The following is a 23,811-nucleotide window of genomic DNA, read 5'->3' on the forward strand; positions in this document are numbered from 1 at the left end:
CCCGGCCAGATCATCCTGGAAAACATGTTTGCCGAGAGATTCCCAGCATCCGTTGCTATAGAAACCATTCTTTCCCCTGATCGGCCATTTCCACAAGATTAAAGGGGCAAAATAGTATTGAATATGCTAGTTTGGTGTGTGTGTGTGTGTGTGAGAGAGAGGGAGAGAGAGTGTATATGTGTGTGTGTGTGTGTGTGTGTGTGTGTGTGTGTGCATGTAAGTGTGTATAGTATGTGTGTTTGAGGGATCAAGGCACTAGAGAGAGGAATGGAGTGGTACACACATCGAGGCCCAGCTAAGCCCCCGCGACAGGGGCTCTCGGCACCCACACAATGGCGGAAGATTCAGACATTGATTTGGCAGTGGAGACGTGTGTGTCTGTGGAGGGGGAGATTAGTGGTGTACCCTGAGGGCTCCATCTCCATCCACTTCTCCTCCTTATCACCAATAGCACACTCTCAGGGGAACAGAAAGAATAAAACACACACACACACACACACGCACGCACATGCGCACACGCATGTACGTCCGCAGCAGGTGTCGCTGCGATCATCAAGACGTTGTTTATGAAGATCGTTAACAATGAGGGAAGAGGTGAATGGAAATGGAAGGCAGATCTGTGAGTGATGGATTATGGGTAGGGTTGCTGAAGGGGGGATGTGATCGCGAGGGTGTGACATTAAAGGATTACTCGCTTTTCCTCCTTTTTTTATCTTTCTTTCTCTTCCACTCCCTTCTGTTCTTCTCCCTCCCTCCCTCTCCGTTTCACACTATACACCTCACTTTCACACCACACTTTCTCTATTTCAGTCTGCCCCTTCCTCTTTCTCTCTCTCTCACACACTTAGTAACTTTCACACGATCTCTCACTCTCTTTCCTTTATTTATCTCTCTCTCCCCCGCCCCCCCCTCCCTTTTTCTCACTCATAATTGGACGTGTCACAGCAGTTCAAACTGGGATGCTCTCCAGGTTACTGGTGAGGAGCTGGCATTGGGAGCCAATCAGGTCCATTGTACGGGGATCGTGAGAGACACAGACCATTAGCACTGGTGGAACACAGAGGTACAGTGCTACACACACACACACACACACACACACACACACACACACACACACACACACACACACACACACACACACACACGGGGGAGAGAGAGAGAGAGATAGACAGGGACAATCAGAGACACATGGAGTCAGAGATACATGCTGTACGGTCAGATACAGATACACACAGATAGAGGAACAGAGACTAAGGGAGGCTGAGACACAGACAGACAGACAGACAGACAGACAGACAGAGACTTGAACAGCTGGAGGTCTAATCCTACAGCCTGTTCGGGCTCCTCTGTATTGGTGACAAGCCCAATTTACTGGTCTGAGTGCAGAAAGCCAGAAAGAGGAGAGGAGAACCAGGAGCTGAACAAAGCTCTGATCAATAATAATACTCTCTCTCCGCTTGGTTAGCTCTGCACACTTCCTCACATACAAAACTTTCAATTCACCTCTTCCTCACACAGCTCCACACCCAGGTCAGCCTCGGAGAGAGCACAGTGTGTGTGTGTGTGTGCGTGTGTGCATGAAAGAGAAAGTGCGTCTCTGGCAGACAGTGCATATGTATGATGTGTGCTTTGCTGACGTCAGTCTGGCCTTGTGCAACTAAGCGAGTGGTTATGTGAAGGTGTGTGTGTGTGGGTATGTGTGTGTGTGTGTGAAGGTGTGTGTGTGTCTTGTCTGGCCTTGTGCAACTAAGCGAGTGGTTATGTGAAGGTGTGTGTGTGTGTATGTGTGTGTGTGTGCACACACACTTGCCAAATTAAACAGAGCCTGCTGAAGTTCAGCATCAATCTGTAGCTGTTTGTTCTTCATCCCTCCATGTCTTCTCCCTTTCAACGAGCAAGGCAAACTCCCCGCTAACCCGCGCTGCTCGTCTATGCAGTACCACGGGTACCAATCATTTGCAATCCTTTGTTTGTCAAATGGGACCATTTGCATTGTCTCATTTTCTTCTGTATTTTCTCTTCCCAAACAGATCGTCTTTCTTCATCCTCTCTCTTTCAACCTCTCTGTCTCTGTCTCTCTCTCTCTACCTCTGGTCTGTGTGGGAGAAGCTCTTTCTGTGTGTCTGTGTCTCTGTCTGTCTGTCTTGTATCTCTATCCGTTGCTATCTATGTGTCTCTGTCTGTACTGTATGTCTCTGATCTGTGTGGTAGGTGCTCTCTCTTTCTCTGTCTGTGTATCGGCACCTGTATCTCTATCTCTATCTCTCTCTCTCTCTCTCTCTCTCTCTCTCTCTCTCTCTCTCTCTGTGTGTCTGTCTGTCTGTCTCTCCCTGGTCTGTGTGGCAGCTGCTCTCTCTTTCTCTGTCTGTGTATCTGTATCTCTCTCTGTCTCTCTCTCCCTCTCTCTCCGTCTCTCCGTCCCTCTGTCTGTCTGTCTGTCTGTCTGTCCGTCTCTCTCTGGTCTGTGTGGCAGCTGCTCTCTCGTTCTCACACCCACAATTGCTCTCATTGCAGTTAATAATGAGGCTCTTTGCTGCCATGGTCCTGGTTCAGGGTGATCAATCTCATCTGCTTAGCAGACCCCAAGATACCGCATCTATGTATGTCACATCTATGGCATACAGATTCACACCCAACAGAAGGCTACAGCCCACAACAGCTCCCTCTATGTAAAAACACGACATCTACATAACTCAGACCTACAGCACGGATTCACCTTTAAACCTCGGAGACATGCTCTAGAAACCCTACATCTACATAACTCACGCCTTTAGCATAGCATAGCATTCACAGAGACACATTCTAGAAACATTACATCTATGTAACCTACCGAGTGTATAAATTGACCAACAGCTTCCTAGATTTGGAAAACTCCAGTTTCTAGTACGTCGCACCTCACACACCTACAGCATATCTAGCTTTATTTAAATAAATGTGCAATAACACTATTGTGCAATATGACAACCCTAGTCGTCTATCTGCACAGTATAGTATAGTGGATAGTGTACATAGCCTTTATTTATGTAAACCAGCTCCTTCCCTTCTTGTGTTCTTTTTAAAAGTTTTTTTTTTTTTTTTCTTTCCTAACACCAGGGGACCCACCCCTCCTAAATTTCGTTGTTTGGTACCTGTACTGTAGCAATGACAATAAAGACCATTCATTCATTCATTCATTCATAAACTCCACAACAGGGGGGCGCTTAGGTGGCGTAGTGGATTAAGCGCTGACCATGTACCGCAGGGCTCCCGGTTCGATTCCAGCCGTGGACATATCCTGCATGCCATCCCTTCTCTCTCTCTCACCCATCCTTCCTGTCATAATCTCTACTATATCTAGTAGTTATAAAAAAACAACATTAAAAAAACAACAAAAAACTCCACAACAGGCCATAGACAGCTGAATTCACCAACAACTCTTTAGCTCAAAACACAGCCGAGACAGACATTATGGGAAATTCACCTTTGAGCTCAATATTCATGAAATTATGTGTAAATACTAGTGTATGGTTTCGTACTGGGGGAGTTGGGCTGGAGCATCCTATGGCTGCGCTTTGAAATAGCCAGAGGGGTGAGGAGAGTAGAGGTGAGAGGTGCAGATGCAGTAGAGTGGGCGCTGGTTCTCTCAGGAGCAGTGCACATACATACATACACTACACTGCACAGAAATTAAATGGACTCCCACACACAGTCAATTATGTACAGTATACACACACACACACACACACACACACACACAAACAGACAAGGCACAAGCATATAGCGACATACACTGAAGCATACAAGAGTGTGTGCGCACGCATGCACGCACGCACGCACACACACAATAGGAGACAGCATTACTATTCTGTTAGCTGAGATGGAGAAGGAGACCACCTGGGTTATGAAGATCGATATGCAAGCGAGGCAGGCGGGGGACTGAACAAAAAATATTAATCCGAGACGGCACCATAGCAACGAACCATCATTTCCCATTTCCCATTCCAATGACAGCTGAGCTGGTTGGTTGTTAGGAAGTCCGTACGTCACAAACAGCAGAATGTAAAGATAACTGGAGACACCTGTCATCTACGGAGGCAGGTGTCACTGTTATGAATACTAGCAAAAATGGATCTGCGCAGTCGCTAAACAAATGGTAAAATATGTTAGGTTTACTGCTGCAGGCACGGTAAATTCTAGTATTTACCATTAGGCTAATAGTGTCTCCAGTTTTGATTACATTCTGCAGTTTGTGACATACAGACTTTCCTAGCGTATAACGCTGTAAACTAAAACATCCAAATGGTTCAGCAAAGGATAGCTAGCGGTACACCCACCATGGAGTGTTGATTTTAATGAGTATGTCTGTTCGACTCATTCTGTTTATGTTTAGTTTTAGCACTAACACTGCCCCCCCTAACCTTACACCCAGACACCGGGTCTGTTTTACAGTGATGCTACTGCTAATCTGCAGCTAACCCAAGACCAACAAGCTTCCACAGCAGCAGCGCACCGCGGCTAACCCACCATGGCAAATGCCCTCTTCCTGTCCGCCCCCCCCCACCGCGCACACAGACACTCTCCCACACACAGGGTCATCTTCCTGGCTCAAGCTGTGAGCTGTACATGTGTTGATACCAGATGTCTCTTACTCCCTTATGTACACAAGCATCTAGAAACCTAAATGGCGGTCGTGATGCGGCTGTGTGTCCAGTATTACCAGTGACCTTTACCTATAGTAGGGCATCAGCTGGGTATTATCAGTGGTTATCACATGTATGTGTATGTGTATCAGGGTTTCCGTTAGAAAAAATTGCCGCCGGACATCGTGTCCGGGAAGATTTCGATTTACCGGACAAACGTGATATATTCCGGTCATCATATTAAAATATAATATTTTTTTTTTTTTCAAAATCATATATATTTTTTTCAAATCTAATATAGCTGTTTGTCGCGGTGATTACTGTTGTGTAGCGGCCTATATATGCCATTTAATGTCTATTTCTCATCCGATACGATTAGATGCGAGCTATATAATATATAATAATATAACATGATTCGCATGCGCGCTATGCCATTATGTCCAGCGCTGAACAGGCGCCTCACTGGGAACTGAACAGACAGCATCGATCAATGAACGGACTCCACATTACGTTAACTGAAGTTTGTTAAATTGTTTGGGATTAATGTGAGTTTTCTATTTTCTCTTTCCAGTTTTACCTTTTTTTTATCAATAAAACAACGTCATTTCTATAACCAGGTCTCGCTGGTTGGGAAGGCATTTCGTTTAGCTGCCTGTCAAATCATACTTAATCGGACTCGGGAGTATGACAATGAGGAGAACATAACTGTTTATTGAGAAACAATAGGCAGGCTGGGATACGTATATAAAGAAATACCACAATGTCTAGATGTATAACATTTTATTGAACAGTGCAAGCATGTAGGCTTCTGGCGTGACATCGTACCCCTAACGTTCTTAGGGCTTGTTTGAAAAGCTTAGACTGAAAGTTAGTGCCCTGGTCAGATTGTATAACAAGAGGAAGACCGAATGTGGAAAAAAACGTTGTTAAAGCTTTCACCACTGAGCTGGCTGATATGTTACTCAACGGAACAGCTTCGGGAAAACGAGTAGCAGCGCACATAATAGTGAGCAAATACTGACTTCCACTTTTAGTCCTAGGCAAAGGTCCAACACAATCAATTATTACACGTTCAAATGGCTCCCCTATAGCAGGAATGGGATGCAATGGTGCGGGTGGAATGGATTGATTAGGCTTACCCGCCATCTGACAAGTATGGCAACAGCGGCAGTGCTTGGCAACATCCGCCTTCAGTCCGGGCCAAAAGAAATGTTTCAATATCAGCTGATAAGTTTTAGTTATACCTAAATGTCCTGACCACTGGCTCTCATGTGCTACAGATAACACCTGTTGTCTATAACCCACAGGCACAACCACTTGTTTTACAGTATTCCACTCACAACCATTTGCATTAGGAGGAGACCATTTACGCATTAATATCCCATCATGAAGGAAATAAACTACGTTGCCCCCTATTTCAGATTCCTCACTAGCTGCATGTAAAAAACATTTGTTTAATGACTGATCAGCTACTTGAGCGACACGCAATCGCTCGCCGGTTACAGGCAGAGATAGGCTGTCAGCGGATGGTATGGTAGGACTCGGGGAGGATGGTAACTCTACCACTTTCTCCCTGGGAGAAGCTGAAACAATCGGGTTCTCATCCCTTTCAGAAAAGGCTTGCATAATCACAGAGAGAAACATCGCTATCCTCCTCTCTGCCTCGACTCGATTGTGCACGAGTTATAGCGCACACCGGAAACCACCGCTGTTTCGCATAGGCAGCCTACACATTAGGAGTCATCATCATGCCGGTGTCAAATCATATCATAATAAAATAAATACATAGCCTATATATTCGTCTTTTTTAAAATAGAAGGAATCAGAATGTGAACTTTAGCGAATTGTATTCAAATTGTGCTTAGAGGGAATTATTTTCACCGGACATTTATGTCAGACGAGTTTTCAATTTGTCGGACTTCAACAAATTTTACCGGACAAAGACCGGTAATTACCGGTTAACGGAAACCCTGATGTGTATGTGTGTGTGTGTGTGTGTATGTGTGTGTCATTGGGGGGAGCTGTACTGTGCATAGACTAGAGATGTACTGACAGTGAAATGTCATAGTGGGGTCAGATCTGTTTATGCAGTTCACGAGAGAGAGAGAGGGAGGGAGGGAGGGAGAGGGAGAGAGAGAGAGGGGGAGAGAGGGGGAGAGAGAGGGAGAGAGAGAGAGAGAGATAGCTTAAAGCCTTAGTTGCGACACAGCAGCCCCGCAGTCAAGAGCGCTATCTCTGGACCACAGCTTACAGTAGTCTAGGCACGCTAAGCGGGTGTGACTGATCGGGTGAGACAGATCAGCATGGGTACCTAATGCTAGCGATGTAGCCTAATCCATACAGTATCCCTCCTGGCTCACCATACAGTCGGGGCCGTCCTACCTTCTGTAACCCCCCGTGGTCCCTGTCCAATCTATTCCATATCTTTCTTATGACTCCATTTTTTCACTGTCCATTCCTCTCTCACCCGGTTTGAAGTTTTTTTTTTTGTCTCTCCTGCGTTGCTGTCGACCAGCTCTCTCTCTCTCACTTCTCCACTGCCATTCCTGTCTGCTCTGTAACCGCTTACTTGTATGTTTCCCCCCCCACACTCCTCTTTTCCCTTATCATCCCATCATCTCTCTTCTCCTCCTCTCCTCATCCCTCTGTTCCAGTGTGTGAAGGGTAAGTGAAGAGCATGGAGCCCCAGTAGAGAGAGGGAGAGGGAGAGAGAGAGAGAGAGAGAGAGAGAGGGAGAGGGAGAGGGAGAGGGAGAGGGAGAGGGAGAGGGAGAGGGAGAGGGAGAGGGAGAGGGAGAGAGAGAGAGGGAGAGGGAGAGGGAGAGAGAGAGAGAGAGAGAGAGAGGGAGAGGGAGAGGGAGAGAGAGAGAGAGAGAGAGAGAGAGAGAGAGAGAGAGAGAGAGAGAGAGAGAGAGAGAGAGAGGGTATGCCTGCCATCGCTCATTTCTGGCAGTCTAGCTGTCTCTCCCCAGGCCCCCAACTGCAGAATAAATACACTTTAAATCACCCGGTACACTACTGGCGCTGTCCCACAACACACTTTATTACTGTTAAATGAGGGGTCTGGGGACCTTCACTACTACCCGTCCCAGGGCTGTCCCCCCGCTCTCCTTACAGTCCACCTGACCTGCCTGTGTACCTAGGCGCTTGTGCTTGCTCCGTGTCCTAGCTTGTCTCCTTTTTATGTATGTGATTTAGCCAACAGACTAGCCAACTATGTCTCGCTATCAGACTTGTCCTCGCCAGCTGGTCCTAAAGTAGGAGTTGGCTAAAGCACAGATTTGGAGGCTAGGCAAAGAGTACACTAGGTATCCATCCTATAGGCTGGATCCTATATCCACCCTCCGTCAAAGTATATCTAGCTCGAAACAACAGCCCTATCAGCGGCATTCTAGTCATTCTAGTAGTCCAGATGGGGTTGAATCCCAAATCTTCAGCATGAATCACGTCCACACAGAAAGAGAAGGGAGTGAAAAGAAAAACAGATGGTCATATTTTTTTGGGACTCCTGCACGTCGATTCAGCTACCAAAGTCGACTTCACTTACCAAAGTCAACTTCACCTACCAAAGTCAACTTGCACTTATCTACGTGATCTCCCTTTACCCCTCTCCCGTTTTTACCTTTTGAACATTTTCAAACCTTTCAAAACATTTCTAAACCCTGGGAGCAGTTTAGCTCGACACAAAGGCGGTAAACATTCAATCTCAGGGATGACTGCCATGTCTGACGGCATCGCAATATTGAATCGCAAGCACAGCAGAATATAGAAAAAGCTATTTGGTGAGAGACGACTTTTTCTGGTTCTCTTGATTGTAACTCCTTCTGGGCTCTCTGACGGATTGTGCTCTTGCCCCCGTAACATCCACCTGTCAGAGAGAGACTGAGAGGAGAGAGTCTCAGCCTCTTCTCTGAATAACTTCGTCTCATATTGCAACTTCATTACAACGAAACACAGTGAAAGTTTCAAAAAGTATACAATAGGACACACTTGGAAAGACACAAACAAAGCCCCCCCCCCCACACACACACACACAGACAGAGAAACAGGGAGAAGAGAACGTGAGCAATAGAGAGAGAGAGAGAGAGAGAGAGAGAGAGAGAGAGAGAGAGACAGAGAGAGAGATAGCCTGCAGTCATCGGAGCATACACTAAAGCATCTGTGTGTGTGTGTGTGTGAGAGAGAGAGAGAGAGAAAAAAGTATTAGACTGCGAAGCAAGTACAAAAGGCTTTTTAAAAAGCAAGGGATTATTCATGGCAGAATCCAAATATTTCAACTGCATATGCCCGAATCCATTACTCTTTTTACTACCTAAAAATAATTTCTCTCCGTGCGGTCGTTTTGCGATTTGTCTTGGAAATGGGTTTGTCACCTTGTGTACATTGCAGGGGGAGAGACATTACCTTGCTAGCCTACATCTGTCCAGTTTGGCCAATCAGACACCAAGTATCGTACATCATTCAAGCAGCTTTGAACTAATACAGGCTATAATCAGGTCCAAATCACTTCATCAAGAAAAAGGATGTGTACTGTAGATCTATATCTACTGACTGGGTTTAACATCTTATAAAGGACCACTCTTCAGTGTATCAATAATTGAATTCAACCTTGAGCTGGTTAGGCTAGTGAGAAGATTGTGCTATGCATTCACCATGGCCACTCCATAATGTAGGGACTACTGTACATTAGAGGAGCTCTTTATATTGGGGGGGCATATAAGGGACAGTTCATCTTAAGAGGAAGGAGACATCAAAGATTAACACCGTTCCCTTTGAGCCTCACACACACGAGCAGCCCGGCACCTTTGCAACATCCTTACACCCTCCTCTTCACTGAGTCCTTGTTACCTTTTCTCTGTGAAGTATATAGGTTCTTTTTCCATCAAATCTCTCTTTTTTCATTGCAGGACAAGACAAGATCTCTCCCTCTCTCTCTTTCTCTCCCTCTCTTCTTTTTCCACCTCTGATAAAGAACCTCGCACAAAGACCTCCAATCCCCCTGCAAACAAACCAAATAACCCTCTTTCCCCATCATGACTTTCTCTTAACAGGAAACGCTGTGTCAACATTATCAGGCAGGTGGGCAACGATAACCTCTGGTGAGATGGAGGTGATGGTTGACAGGGCTATTATCTGTGAAAACACAACAAGCCCAGGATTCAATTAAACCCCTGGGACTATTGGGTATCTCACCCACACTCGGCACGCACGCTCACACAGACACACTGACCAGTGGCACACCGCAGGCGAGACACTCAACCCTGCTACCGTAAGCACTGCGGAAAAGATAGAAACTCTGGATTCAAACCCTTTCTCAATGAAACAACTCATGTCTGTTAACCCAGACACCCATACAACTACATGACACAATGCCAGGGCCAAGCTGGCGACTTTACAAACAACACAGAATGTTTAGAACGTATATAGAATGTATACACTGTAAGGAACTCACCTGAGGCATTCTTCAGGTAGCCGTTGGAGTCTACAGAGGTGTACATGACGTATGGTCCGGGCTGGTTCACACCGAAAGGCTGCGAAGCAAAAAACAAACAAACACACACACACACACACACACACAGTATTGAAGCTCACACATAGTATTGAGAAAGAGAGAAAATACTGATTTTCAAACTTCCCCACTGAGAGATCTATCATCATCTATCATCATCTATTCTCAACATTAGACAGACACACAGACACAGACACAGACAGACACAGACACAGACAGACACACACACACACACACACACACAGACACAGACACAGACACACACACACACACACACACACACACACACACACACACACACACACACACACACAGAGACACAGACACAGACACACACGCACATGCTCCCTTCAATGATGCGCCTCAGAGCTTTTGGCTGTGTGAAGAGAGCGTGTGTAAAGCGTCCATGACCTTTTTGGAGCCAAGGGGGATCAAGGGGGAACTGGCCCCAGCAGCTCTGGGGAGATCTGCTCTGAGTCGTTGGGCTGAACTAAAGCACAGGCAGGTCTAAGCCTCCCAAGGCAAAAATCATTCTGTCGTTACTACTTGACCTCACATTCTAACCAAGGTTCTTGAATGGAAGAGCAGCAGACTGGACAATGTGAGATGTATTCGGACACTTTTTGAGGACAAGCAAACAAAAAAATGGGCTTTATTTTGTAAATGTTTTTGCTCGACAGCATTCACCACGTCAAAAGAAGAAATACGGCTATTTTTTTGAAAATGTTGTACTCTGGCTCAGCACAGCAGCTCGGGAGGCTAGGCTAGTTCCATCAGAACCCTTGCATTATGCAGACTCTCTCCTGCTGCTACAGCTAATCCCTCCAAATGCTAATGAACAGCACCAGTCCAAGACGGCATGTCGCAGATGAATATTTAAATGGATCAGGACAGGGAGAGTGCATGCAAATGTTCCCCCCAAGGTGAATTAGGCCAATGTGTACTGTACATTCTCTGTCTATCTAAGACTAGTGGGAAGTTGAAAATGATGTCCATTGAGTGATCAATTCCATCTCGTTAGTCTCAAAGTGAGCGCTGAGGAGATGTAGGGACTAAATAGAGAGATTATTATGTGATGATCTCATTTTCTGATGATAATTGAAGCAGTGGCGTTTTTATATAGAAGAACCTAATGGATGGATCTAATGGATGGGTTACCATAGATACGTTGATGGAAACAGGTATGTGAACCACCGAGCGGATTCTCTTATCACAGGAAGAGAGGTCTCTAGTCTAAGACAGACATAGCCTTTTCAGACTTGTCTGAGAAAGTCGTTTCCAAAAAGACAATCGCCGTCGTCCATTCTCAAGCTGTTGCACTCCAAGCCACGTAATTAGTAGGCCTCATAATTGGAAAATTATCTGTTAAATTGCTTTGAATATAATTCCCCTGCCCTAACAAAATTATAGCCTGTACTAAATTGATGTGTATTGTACCTCAGAAATACACAACCACCACCCCTCGTTTTCGTGTTATCTAGACAGAATAGATTATAAAAGTAAGATGGGGGAAAAAGACGGGAGGGGAGGGACAGGAACAACGAAAAGTATCGAGGGGAGGATTCGATCATCTGCAGTCAAGGTAGGCCTATTACGAGAGATCTCAAGATTGGGAGCAGTACCGCTATGCAAGTCTATGAAATCCATATGCAGTAACCTGTGTGCCCTTTACTGTCTCTCTGTTGAGCAGTCAGCGGAGAGTTATATTCTCCCAGCATGCCTTGCGGAGGGTTCTGCGGAGCGGGAAATGAGTGAGTGGCCATGTGGAGGGGCTGTGTTAGCTCTTCATTAAAGAAAGGATGACATCCTAATGAAGAGAGCTATCTCTCTGGTTGGACTTGGCTCCGTTTTTACCTGCTTAATGAAAAGCTAAGGCCTGTCAAGGGCACGCAGCAGTGTGGTGTGACCCCACTAAGTCACTAAGTTATAACTAAGTAATTTTTTCTGAGTGGGGCAGTCCCACTCATATTTTTTCTTTTTTTTAACGACAGATATAGTAGAGATTATGACAGGAAGGATGGGTGAGAGAGAGAGAGAAGGGATGACATGCGGGATATGTCCGCGGCTGGAATCGAACCGGGAACCCTGCGGTACATGGTCAGCGCTTAATCCACTACGCCACCTAAGCGCCCCAAGTCAGACCTTTTCACCTTCAAACAGGTGGTTTGCGCTAAAGAACGAACAAACTCAAGCTCAGATTTCTTTTCAATTATTCTCATTATGACTTAAAAATGATTATGTATTTTTTCTCAAGCAGCAACGGAGGATGAAAACCTAACAAACACAGATGGGAGAGGAGTGATAGAGGAGCTGACAAATGTTGGGGAAGACAGTCAAGGAGAAGAGAGAGAGAGAGAGAGACAGTGTGTGGGTGATAGATGTGAGACTTAAAAAGGAGGAGAGCAGAACAGCCCAAAGCAGCCTCAGACATCGACTCAATCAATCACTCTGGCCGGTGAATCAGCCAATGGGGGGGTGAATATCAATGGACAGACAACACAGCGCGGAGAGACAAACAACCAAAACAAACATTCTGACAGCACCAGCGCGCGGCCTGTCGTTCGCTATGAGAAGGAGTGACATGACACGACCGAGAAGAGAGAGGGAGAGGAGAGCTGGGGAGACTGGGCCTGCTAGAACAATCATTCCTCACTCCACACTCGAGTCTCTTGAGATGAATTCAAGAGTCTCACTATTCTAGAATGATGCATGTTACAAAACCAAACACAGGAGTCTTACCTTGACGTTGTCTGGACAGTCGTTAGAGCAGAGTCCACTGAGAACTGGGGGAGGAGATAAGGACACTGGTTAGTTGCAGTCTCTTTACCTGCCATAAAATAACCAAGACCACAGATAGGGCTTTCACACCGGCAAAGAACCGTGCCGGTTCGCGTTCGGGAACCTCCGAACGTTGGCGCTGTCTGGCGAACGAGCCCGCGTTCATACCAGTGTACCAGTGTATGAACCAGTGTATGAACGCGGGCTCGTGCCGGTGTGAAAGCCCTAAGAGAGTGGGTAATGTCAGTCACGACACAGCATTAAAATGACATGAATGAACAATAAACAATAGCATAGTTAATGGTGAAAATAAAACCTTGATAGACTATCTAGAGTTGGTCTTTATTGGTTTGCTGGTCTTCTATATAATATATATATATATTATATACAGACAATATTATCGTCTCTTGTTGCTTTTTTTATTAAGGGGAGAGCGAAACAAATGCAGTGTTAAGAAAACAAGGAGAAAAAGTTATCGGTAGTAATGATGAACACAGAAAATAACTGTTCACTAATAAGTTGGGTGGTGGTGTTGGTGCATGTGAATTTGTCGCAAGGACAAAATCCTGAATTCTTAATCAGGAATTACTATATTAGCATACTGATGGTCTGGCAATGGTAATTTGCCCATTGAAGTTGGAGCTGCTGAATAGGGTCTTAATTAGGCCCTGCTATCCTCCTATCCTGTGTGTGTGTGTGTGTGTGTGTGTGTGTGTGTGTGTGCATGTACACTTTCTGCAGAGATCCACAAATGACCTCATTCAAAGCCATCAGATGAAAGTTGTCTTACAAGAGGATGAGTCTTACATCGGGCCCTTTGACCTCCGATGCCTTTCATTGGGGCTTATGTCTCATCGGTCGATATGATCGAATAGTTATACTGTATGTGCTGGTGCTTTAATCTTGTACTCTTGTAATCAGGTCAGGGTTAGAGGAGAATGCCGATATCTATGATCAGAGAGAGTCAGAGTGACCTGGGATCTTGTGGAACATCTGTTGACTGTGAGTAGAGGACGGAGTAGATCAATAGATCATAGGCATTGAGCCTTTAGCAGCAGAAGTATATTCATTATAAAAAGTATGGCTGACAATAGGTGTGTGCAGACGACAGAGGACAAAACAACACGTTCTTGTTACAGATTTCGAGCATTTTACTGAAATGGGATTCAGTAAAATAATGACTCCACTGGCCAGTTAATAAATGGACGACCTGCAGCGGTTAGTTTACTTCACGACTGTTTCGTTCACAATTTGTGAACATTACAAGCATTTGCCACTGACCGACAGTAGCCTATGCTAAGGTTGAAATGAACCAACCTATACCAGGGCTTCACTCTCCTAAATTCAGTAACCGTAGTTTCAACTTCAGAAACACAACATCCAGACTTTCCCCCAAAACAGCTGTATTCTCCAAAAACACAGACACTTTCGTTCTATTACTTCTCAGCTTGGCTAGTTTCCAGAACACCTAGCCAATTCCGACCCACGCTGACCCATGACCTAAAGGTCAGATTGGAAAACCCTTAGCTTTCCCCAGGTGAGAACAAAAAACATGGTCCGGTTCAAACAATACTGCCCAACACTTTCTACCACTTAAGCTGTGCTTGGTTTAGATTCACTGACTGAAGGAAATGGATAGGATATCTTCAAAGGAGCAAAACACCAAGCAACACAGGGGCTCCAGTGGACTCTCTGTCCGACATGGGTTTGAATAGCGTAATGTTTTCGTGACTGTTTGAAGGCTGACTCAATTCTGTATGCAGGCAGACTCAGTGAAACGGTGAAAGTATAAAAAGAGAACACACACCGTTTGATCCCAGGTCTTGTCTCTGCGCTCTCTAACTGTATCTCTGTACAACAGCGTTTCAGGCTTGTTCAAAGGGGCCATGGGGGGCGTTTAAGCGATGCTTTGTAGTAGTTAGTAGAATGAGTAAATCCAATCAATGAGGATGACATAGAGACTCCATACAAACTCCCTGGCGGTGGGCGATGATGCGTGTGCGATGCTGAGAGAGAGTCAGAGACAGGGTAGCGCTTGCGAGTCGAGAGCATGTCACTGTCCTTCACGACTCACTTGGCATGCCAGCGCTTCAGGAAGGGGATGTATCTGTGTGTGCTTGGCTAGACATCGCTCCCCCTCTGTCTCTCAGAGACTAACCCCTGTCTGGAGTTTTCTAAGAACCCAGACTCTTTTGTACAGTCAATGGCATTTTTTGGGCTTTTCTTCTGTCGCTCATTATTTCCTTATCAGATACGACAGGTGCCTAGTAGGGGCAGTACATGCAATGTTACAAAGACCACTAGCACAAGAGGTATTCAGGGCTAAAGTCTGACTGACACGCAAACAGGTGCACGCACGCATACACACACACACACACAGGAGGAAGGGGTATTAACAGTGTGAGGCGAGCAGTGCAGAACACATCGCACCAACGAGTCAACGATCCTCTGCTCCATGCTCTCCTAAAAACACACACACACACGCACGCACGCACGCACGCACGCACGCACACACACACACACAGACACGTACATCTCGTGGAGCCATTCGAGAGAGCCATTTGTCACAGTGAGCTGAGACAAGGGCGATGTCATCACTGATGGCAGATCCCCAGCAGGACTAACCCACTGAGGTGGAAGATGAAATGGACTGCCAGTATACTACATGTGTGTATGTCTTTGCTTGTCTATTAGTGCGTGTGTGTGTGTGGGATTTGGTGTGTCTATTGGTGTGTGTGTGCCTGTCAGTGTGTCAGTGTCAGTGTGTGTGTGTGCCTATGTGTGCGTGTGTGCGTGTTGCCTGCTCTAATAATGTGCCAGTCTGGAGTAGCAAGTGTGAGGAGAAAAGAGCTCCACAGTAGCAGGCAGTTTAAGAGGAATACAGATATTAACATTAAAAACCTGTGAATCCCAATGACATACTTAAAACATGGGATTTTCTGTTTCTTGTGGATTCATCTGATAGATACTGTGCTTTATAATACCAGCAGCTTCATATAGCCTACAGTAGAGATAAGAGATTCCATACGGACTCATCTACTGCACATACATACGACATCTTCACACATCAATGATAAAGCTTAATGTGACACGACCAGCCAGTGAATGTACTTGAAAGCTTTGGGTTTGTTCCTTTAATTTCTATATGTAAATAACTATTCAAGTATTGTTTGAAAACTATTATTTACTACCATTGCTTATGTTATATTTTGTCTGTTTTATTCAAAGTGACTTACACAAGGTCCATACAGACAAATCAAATTCCAGGACTTAACACTAATTGTAATTTTAATCTAGTAGAAATAAATATTGACAGGGTCTGGTGAAAAAGTTATCAAGTAGGGCATGGTCATTTATTTATTTATTTTCCAGATTATGAAAGTGCAGATTGTAAGATTTCAAATGATGTGTCATACATTGAAAATAGTTGACGAAGACATGCTTATTTGAATGTTGGTGCACCTCAAACCAAATGCCAGAGAAACTCGCTCTGAATCAAAATGCACGCAAAACAGCTGCTATTAGCTAGCAGCTAAGAAGGAATCGCTATGAACATCTAACTGCATGTTCAGCACATCACAACATGCTGATAGAACATCAACATGCTAAAAACACATAACTACACATAATTAGATGATCACACAGTCCTTGCTTTTGAAAAAGTTTGTTTACAAGAAAAACTAAACATTTTTTTTTTTGCACGACTTGAGAATTGCAGACATAATGCATTACAATCTGTGTCCAAAAAGAATAAGAATAATTATAAATCTGCAATAATAATCGGTAAGGACCAAATTGAGAAAAGATCAGATTTTCATTACTGATCGTCACATTCAAGTACTTTAGTGTGAACCCTGCTTACAGTACACTGAGGCATACTTGTATTTGCATCATGGTACATGGGACCAGCAGGAATAAAACACACTCACTAAAGTGAGCCACATAGTACTGGGTTACCGGTATATGACTAACGGCCAAGCTCCACCATGGCCATCGAGCGTTGCGTCTAATGTGCGTTGCGTCCGAAATTGGGATCAAATGCATTGTAATCAATTAGAGGTGCTCCACCTGCTGCGTTGCGTTGCGTCAGCGTTGCGTCCGATGGCTGCGTCCAAAGTAGACATTCAAAAAAGTTTGATTTTTGACGGTGGACGCAGACGTCACAATGAGACCAATTGTATATTTGCCCCACGTGGGGCGTGAGATGTATATTTACAATTGTAGTTGTTGGTTATAATTGTAGCCTATTGGTTGTTTTCTGGTGTTGTTTTATTGTTTTGCTCTGTTTGTAGTGCACTTGATATTATGATATATATATTATAAATTGTTTATCAGCTGTTAAATCACCACAGCGGTTAATAGAGATAATACCAGATTGAAAATGCTTGTAGCCAACTACTCAGCTATTGCGAATTGCTATTCACGCGAGTCAGCTGTCAATCACCACAGGTGCTTGAAAGCTTGTTGCAGGAATGGACGACGAACGGCTGATCCTTGAGGTCGAAAAATATTATTTTTTATATGCGACTAGTTGTTGCTGTTGATATGTAACTAGATTTATGGTTAAGGATAGGGTTAGATTTAAGGTTAGGGCAAGGTTTAGGATTAGTGGTTAGTTAGTTGAAATGTTGTTGACAGTTAGTTGAACATCTACTGAACTAGCAACTATCTATTTGGGAATATGTAGATAAAATATGACCCTGATTGGAAAATGTTCTGTATGATGTTGTTATTGTTGTGGACATATTGCAGTCAAGGGTGAAATTACTCCCGTATACAAAAAAATGCCAGTGGAGCTAGAGTAGAACGTTGACGTTGACGCAACGTTGACGCAACGCAGCAGGTGGAGCTTGGACAACGGGAAGTTGACGCACCGCAGCAGGTGGAGCTTGGCCGTAAATCGGCATCTTAATGGTGAATGGTGATCCAGGTACTTTGTTATGAATGTCATGTCACACTGCTACAGTATCATAGTGATACATTTTAGGAGGTGCCTTGTAGCTACTTTGCAGTGCATCATCTTAATGGGAGTGGTTAGACAAATAGGAGGGACTAAAGTAACAAGTGTAACAAGTCTGCCTAGATGTCTGTATGTGTTTGATCTGCTGGTCATACTCTGCCCCTCTGTTCCACTCTGACATAGCGCAACTATACCTTTGTTTGAGGGTCATATGACACACCAGCTCTCAGCTGTCAGTCATCCACGGGCCACAGAAGTGAAATAAAATATTCCATCTGTACTCCCTGAGATGTGGTTTTATATGGGCGCGGTGGAGCAAAGGACTCTCTCACAAGATGAGAATGAAGAATGATAGAGGACGTGTAATAGGTAAAAAAAAAGTTTCTGACACAATGGGAAAACACTGGAAGTACTTTCAAAGTTGTGTCAAATCGATGTCTATTGTATAACTGGAGAAAGGGAATAAAATAAATTAAAAGTTTCCACAGTATAACCTTGATTTAATCATTTCTTTCTTATCTGCCTTTACAAATCCATGTGTCTTTACACAAACGTCTTGCACGAGAGCTACATCAGAAATGATGCGTTTGTGTTCTGTCAGCATATATTGCTCTGTGTAAGTAATGGGACAGCGAAGCATTTCTTAATTTTTTCTGAAAGTTTGGTTTTGAAATCAAATAATTACTATGACGTTAACATATATATTCTCAACTTTTATTTGAAGGTATTAATGTACATATTGGTTTATTCATTTTGAATTGGAAACACTTTTCATACATATTTTAAAGCACCAAAAGTAATGGGACAGATTAATATAATGTACAAATGAAGCACTAATGTTTAGTATTTGGTCGACAATCCTTTGCATACAATAGTCAACTTTTTGGTCCTAAAAAACTCCCTAGTTGCTATGGCAGTATGCATTGGGTCATTGTCTTACTGATGAAGAGCCATTCAATGCATTTGGAGGCATTTGTATTCTAGTGGCAGCTATACATGCCCGAATCATAACACAGGGGTGCAAACTGGTGATGGCCCAAAAAGGTGACACATTTTTTTTTTGCGGCTAACCTTAGGGGGGGGATAGCGCTAGCACTAATGGTGTTAAATAGATACCGCTAGCACTAACGGTGGTCTAACAATGACGCAAGTGTAAGTAGCGGAAGCCCTGACCTTAACACCTGCAGAATGACTTAGAAAACAGTTTACTGTGACTGTGTTCTCTATGCTGTTTGGAATTGTACCTAGCTGCCTGAAGCTAAAAGTTATTTCAACAGCAGCGGAGTTTAGCAGACAGGGAGATTAGTTAGCTCGCGCATCATGTGACTTGGATGAGACTTAGACCCCCCCTAAAAAAGAGATTTTGAGATAAAAACGGCTAATTTAGCAGAAAGGTGACAAGTTTGCAACCCTGATAACACCCCCTCCATGCTGTTTCACATGAAATGGTATGCTGTAAATCAGAAGAAAGAAAACGGATCCTTTTTTCTCCAAACCTTCCTCTTGTAATCACTCTGTTACATGATACAATTCATGTTGACAAGATCTTTTTCTTTTTCCTCTGCAGGCTTTTTAGATACTTTTCAGCGAACTGTAACCTGACTGTAACCTGTAACCGCATCTTGCAGTGAACCCTCTGCAGGTCAGCTGGTGATGTATTCTGCAGATGGTAGTCTCTCTCTCTGTTCCTGACCTGTGATAATATCCTGGAACATTCTTCAGTCATACACTGTCGATGTCTTCATTGGCTTACCAGCCTGTTTGCGATAACCGAGGTCACCAGTGCTTTTTATTGATGTTCCAAACTATTGATTTTTAGCAAGCATATGGTTTGGGCTATTTTTCAGATTTTTTTCAGTTTTTGTGTGTTTAAAAAAAAAAAAAGATTTCTCAGCCTAAGAACGGCTTTCTTGTCTTACATTGACATCTCTTTGGTCCTCATGTTGACAGACACCAGCAGACTCCAAAGGCAAACGCAAAGCCTAGATTCAATATGAGACATTGAAAGCACTTTCATGCCTGCACAAATGATGTGACGGACCACACCTGACTAGCCAGGAACACCTGACAAGCCAACTGTCCCTTTACTTTTCGTGCCCTGAAATAGGGGGACTAGGTATACAAAGTGTTGTAATTTCTAAACGGTGAAACCAAAAAATACCATCAAATAACGGCTGCTCATCTATACTTGAACCTCATAGTAATTGTTTGAATCAAAATCCAAATTTCGTATATAGCCAAAGGAAATACAGACAAGTTCTTTTTACTGCTACACCAAAGGCATAGAACTTTATTTGTGTACATTTTAGAGATACTGACCTTGATTTGTTTAATACAGACTGATGTCTGTCAAAAATAGACTAAGCCTGCGTTCGTAAATTCGCTCTGAGAGCGCCGGAGCGCACACTGGGTTCAATGTCATAAAGAAACCAAGTAATTTGATTGGACAAAAAGAAATTCCATGAGTGCTGATCAGATTTCCAGAGCGAATTTTACGAATTCAGCCTAAAAGCGTAAAAATGCCGCGAGATATGAGGGAGACGTCTCACCGATCGGCCCTCTTTTACAGGCTTGTGAAGAGGTGGTTTGCAAAATGGGTGTACATTGTAGTAGGTTTTATAGGGTGGGCTGAGGCGGGGGCCAGTAATGCCAAGTGCTTCTGGCCTGTTCCTGGAGTGATTGAACAGGGTTTCAGCTAATAGGGTACGCAGGGCTGCATATCCCATGGTGAGACGTTGAACCGGAGTAGGAGTGTATCAGTTCAGTCTCATTCCATCAAGAAACACTCAGCTTAATGCAGCAGCCCTGTAATTCTGAGTAGATTTGTGAATTGACACACATTCATGTCTCAACATTAACAAACAAAAAGACAAACATATCCTCCAGCAGACTTATATTGAGAAAGAAGGCGAGGTAAACATTGTTTGGCTGAATATCTCCTCTATATTTCCTGTGTTGAATTGAAATATGAAAGAGTGGAATCTTCTCAGAGTTACTTCCTGAGTGACAGATTGGTCGGCATGGGAAGAGGAAAGAAGAGAGGATGTGTGCTGAAGTGAACAAAGCCTGCAGATGTTCCTCAATGCAGCTAATCTGCATCCTAATAAGAGAGAGCGCAGCTCACATAGTTCTGTCTGTCACTCACTCACTCACTCATTCTCATACACACACGCACACACACACGCACACGCAAGCACACGTGCACACACACACACACACACACACACACACACACACACACACACACACTCGCACACAGTCACACTTTTTTCAGGAGCATTTTTTGCCCTCCTGAACTCATTTTCGGGGGGGGGGGGGGTTTCCAGGACACAAAAAAAGTCAAATAGTCAAATAATGAAATGATTACTTGACAGAATATAGAAAAAATTAAATCCTAGGCTACAACAAATTCAAACCAGTTAGAGATCACCACTTTGCAAAAAGGAGTGGGGGGGGGGGGGCTTGAAATGGCATAACCTTGGAAGGGCAAGCTTTGACTAGCCACCGGTCTGGTGCGCTCACTCCACCACACGTCACAGCCACTGGACATCACAGGACCCGCAGGGGAGGACATAAGTCCCATCGCTGCAGACGGAGCCCTTTCTCACATTTTCCTTCCCGATCCAATCTACTAGTAATAGTATGGCTAGCTGAGATAAGGCAGGCTCCTTCCTCCCTCCCTCCCTCATCTATGGTTATCATCTCCCCATCTGTCCCTGTGCGACGCCAGGCTCCCTGATCAATCTTCACTTTATTAACTGTCCTAATTGAACGGCCAGTTTGAGTTAACTCCACTGTAAATGACACAGCAATTAGAAAGCAGTTTCGGAGCCAAATAAAAGGAGGATCCATGGTGCAGTGGTAGAAAACTAAGGCCCTAAGGCCCACCCCTACGGCTCAGTTTTCGAGTCTGGTGTTCCAAAATCTCTGTTTCAAGGGATGTATAGCCCTACCCCTTGGCCTTACCCCTACATGAAAACAAGAATTGGGACACCCCTACCCTACACATCAACGTGCAAAACAGAGCCGTAGGGCTGAAAACCAAGCCGTAGGGGTGAAATGGGATTGGGCCTAAGCCTCTGTGAGCACCGTTCCAGCTGAGTGTGACCCCCCCCCATCCGGTATCGGTGAACGACGGTTGTTTGAAGATGAGCTTCAAAAGATCAATCTCTGGCTGCGCCTCTGTGCTGAACGCGGCAATTAACCGCGTCTGCGGCGCCGTACCAAAGGGCCACCTCTTATAATTTCATCCTGGAGTGATCCAGGCGCAAAGTCAATACCGTGGCAGAGGGCCGTTCGATAAGCGTTCTGGGGAATTGAAGCCGGCGGAAATCGGCCGCTTGTTCCCCCCCGGGGGGGACCGCCGACTCAGTAGCGCAAGGCGAGGCGTGCCAGGGGGAAACACCGTAGCCACACATTCAAGTTGTGTTGGTCAGACCACGGTCGAATACATAGTACTATGTCAAATACAAAATACAAACTGAACTGTGCTTGATTGGATTTGCCTGGTAGAACGCGACCAATGGAATAGTTCCAAAAGTGCAAAAACCATAGCTCCAACCATAACCCTAGCTCCAAACCTAACATCAAGCAGACCTCAAATGCCTTCAAGTGTTCGGCATTTGTATTTGATCCAGGTCTGATGCTGATAGTATAGCGCCCCTCAGATATCATACATACATACTACTGTATTTGGACCAGATCTGGTCTCTCAGTATTTATACTGTAACACTACATGAACACAGCTAAGGAATTCCCAATGGGGAAATTAGATTTAGCCACTAGCAGCAGACAGATGGGTTAGGAAGTGTTTATGAAGCCATCTCTTCATTCATGCTCCATGTGCACCTGTCCTCTCCATGTTAAAACAACTTGTTGTCTGTCAATCTAAATATACAATTCCTTGTCCATCCCTTCTCCCGCTCTAACCTCCTGTCACTTACCTTCAATGCATCAACAACCCACTCAGTGTGTGTGTGTGTGTGTGTGTGTGTGTGTGTGTGTGAGCCACTTGATCCTATTGAAAACCTCCGCCATTACTTTATTCACAGCTTTTCTGCTGGTGTGTGTGTGTGTGTAAGTCTAGAGGGGATGCGCTGCATCGAGTGGTGGTTGGAATTCAAACGGTCACAGCTGAACTGAGGGGAGAGGCAGAGCGAGTGTGTTCCGTGCTACGGTGTGTTTCCTGTGCGACACCTTGTAAGGGGAGGAGAAGCATGCTGCTCCGAGCGCTCGCACAGATGGGAGGAATATGTCGGAGTAATAGGGAGGACGGAGCTCGTCTCCCTGGATTCACAGGAGTGTGGCATCAGTGGCGCACGCGCAACAAACACAAACACACACGGGCACAGACACACACAGGCACAGACACACACACAGGCACAGACACACACAGGCACAGACACACACCTGAAATGTGTGCTGCGTGATATGATACAGGGAGAGAGAGCAGACAGATGTAGCTGGGGGAAGAGTCTTGAGATATACACAGTGAACGCCTTCCTCTCTGCCTGCTTGAAAAACATCAGCCAGTGCGCCGCATACTCATTATCCATCAGTGCTTTACAAGAAAGAATCGATCACTCACAACTCCACTGGGTTTGCCACGGGAGACGTGTGGTGTGTGTGTGTGTGTGTGTGTGTGTGTGTGTGAGAGACAGAGATAGAGAGAGAAAGACAGACAAAGAGAGAGAGAAAGAAAGAAAGAGAGAGAGAGGGAGAGAGAGAGAGAGAGAGTGTGTGTGTTCACTGACTAGAGGAAACAAAAGCAGACCACCGGTGGGGTTGTCAGAGATAAAAAAAAAAAGAGGGGGAATGAGAGAGAGAGAGTAGGAAGAGAAGGAACGTGCTGCTTCTCCTTTAATTATGACCCAGCAGGCAGGCAGGATTAAACGGCATTAGAGCAGCTTTTTAGTGGACACATTTCGCTTGGCAAATGTCAGCTTC

At 44.7% G+C, this 23,811-nt stretch overlaps 1 protein-coding gene across 1 annotated transcript in view; it reads right to left on the reverse strand.

Moving 5' to 3' along the window:
- The window catches only part of itfg1 (integrin alpha FG-GAP repeat containing 1), a gene marked incomplete at its 5' end in the record, with an annotated part of 124,557 nt that overhangs the window by 21,474 nt on the left and 79,272 nt on the right, over window positions 1-23,811 (reverse strand). Inside the window, 2 exons of the mRNA XM_080528129.1 lie at window positions 10,071-10,149; window positions 12,867-12,910. Of these exons, the coding sequence (XP_080384255.1) occupies window positions 10,071-10,149; window positions 12,867-12,910 (123 nt within the window). The remainder of the gene's footprint in view (window positions 1-10,070; window positions 10,150-12,866; window positions 12,911-23,811) is intronic.

The sequence above is a fragment of the Nansenia antarctica genome, assembly GCF_963989245.1.
Source record: "Nansenia antarctica genome assembly, chromosome: 4".
NCBI classification, from domain to species: domain Eukaryota; kingdom Metazoa; phylum Chordata; class Actinopteri; order Argentiniformes; family Microstomatidae; genus Nansenia; species Nansenia antarctica.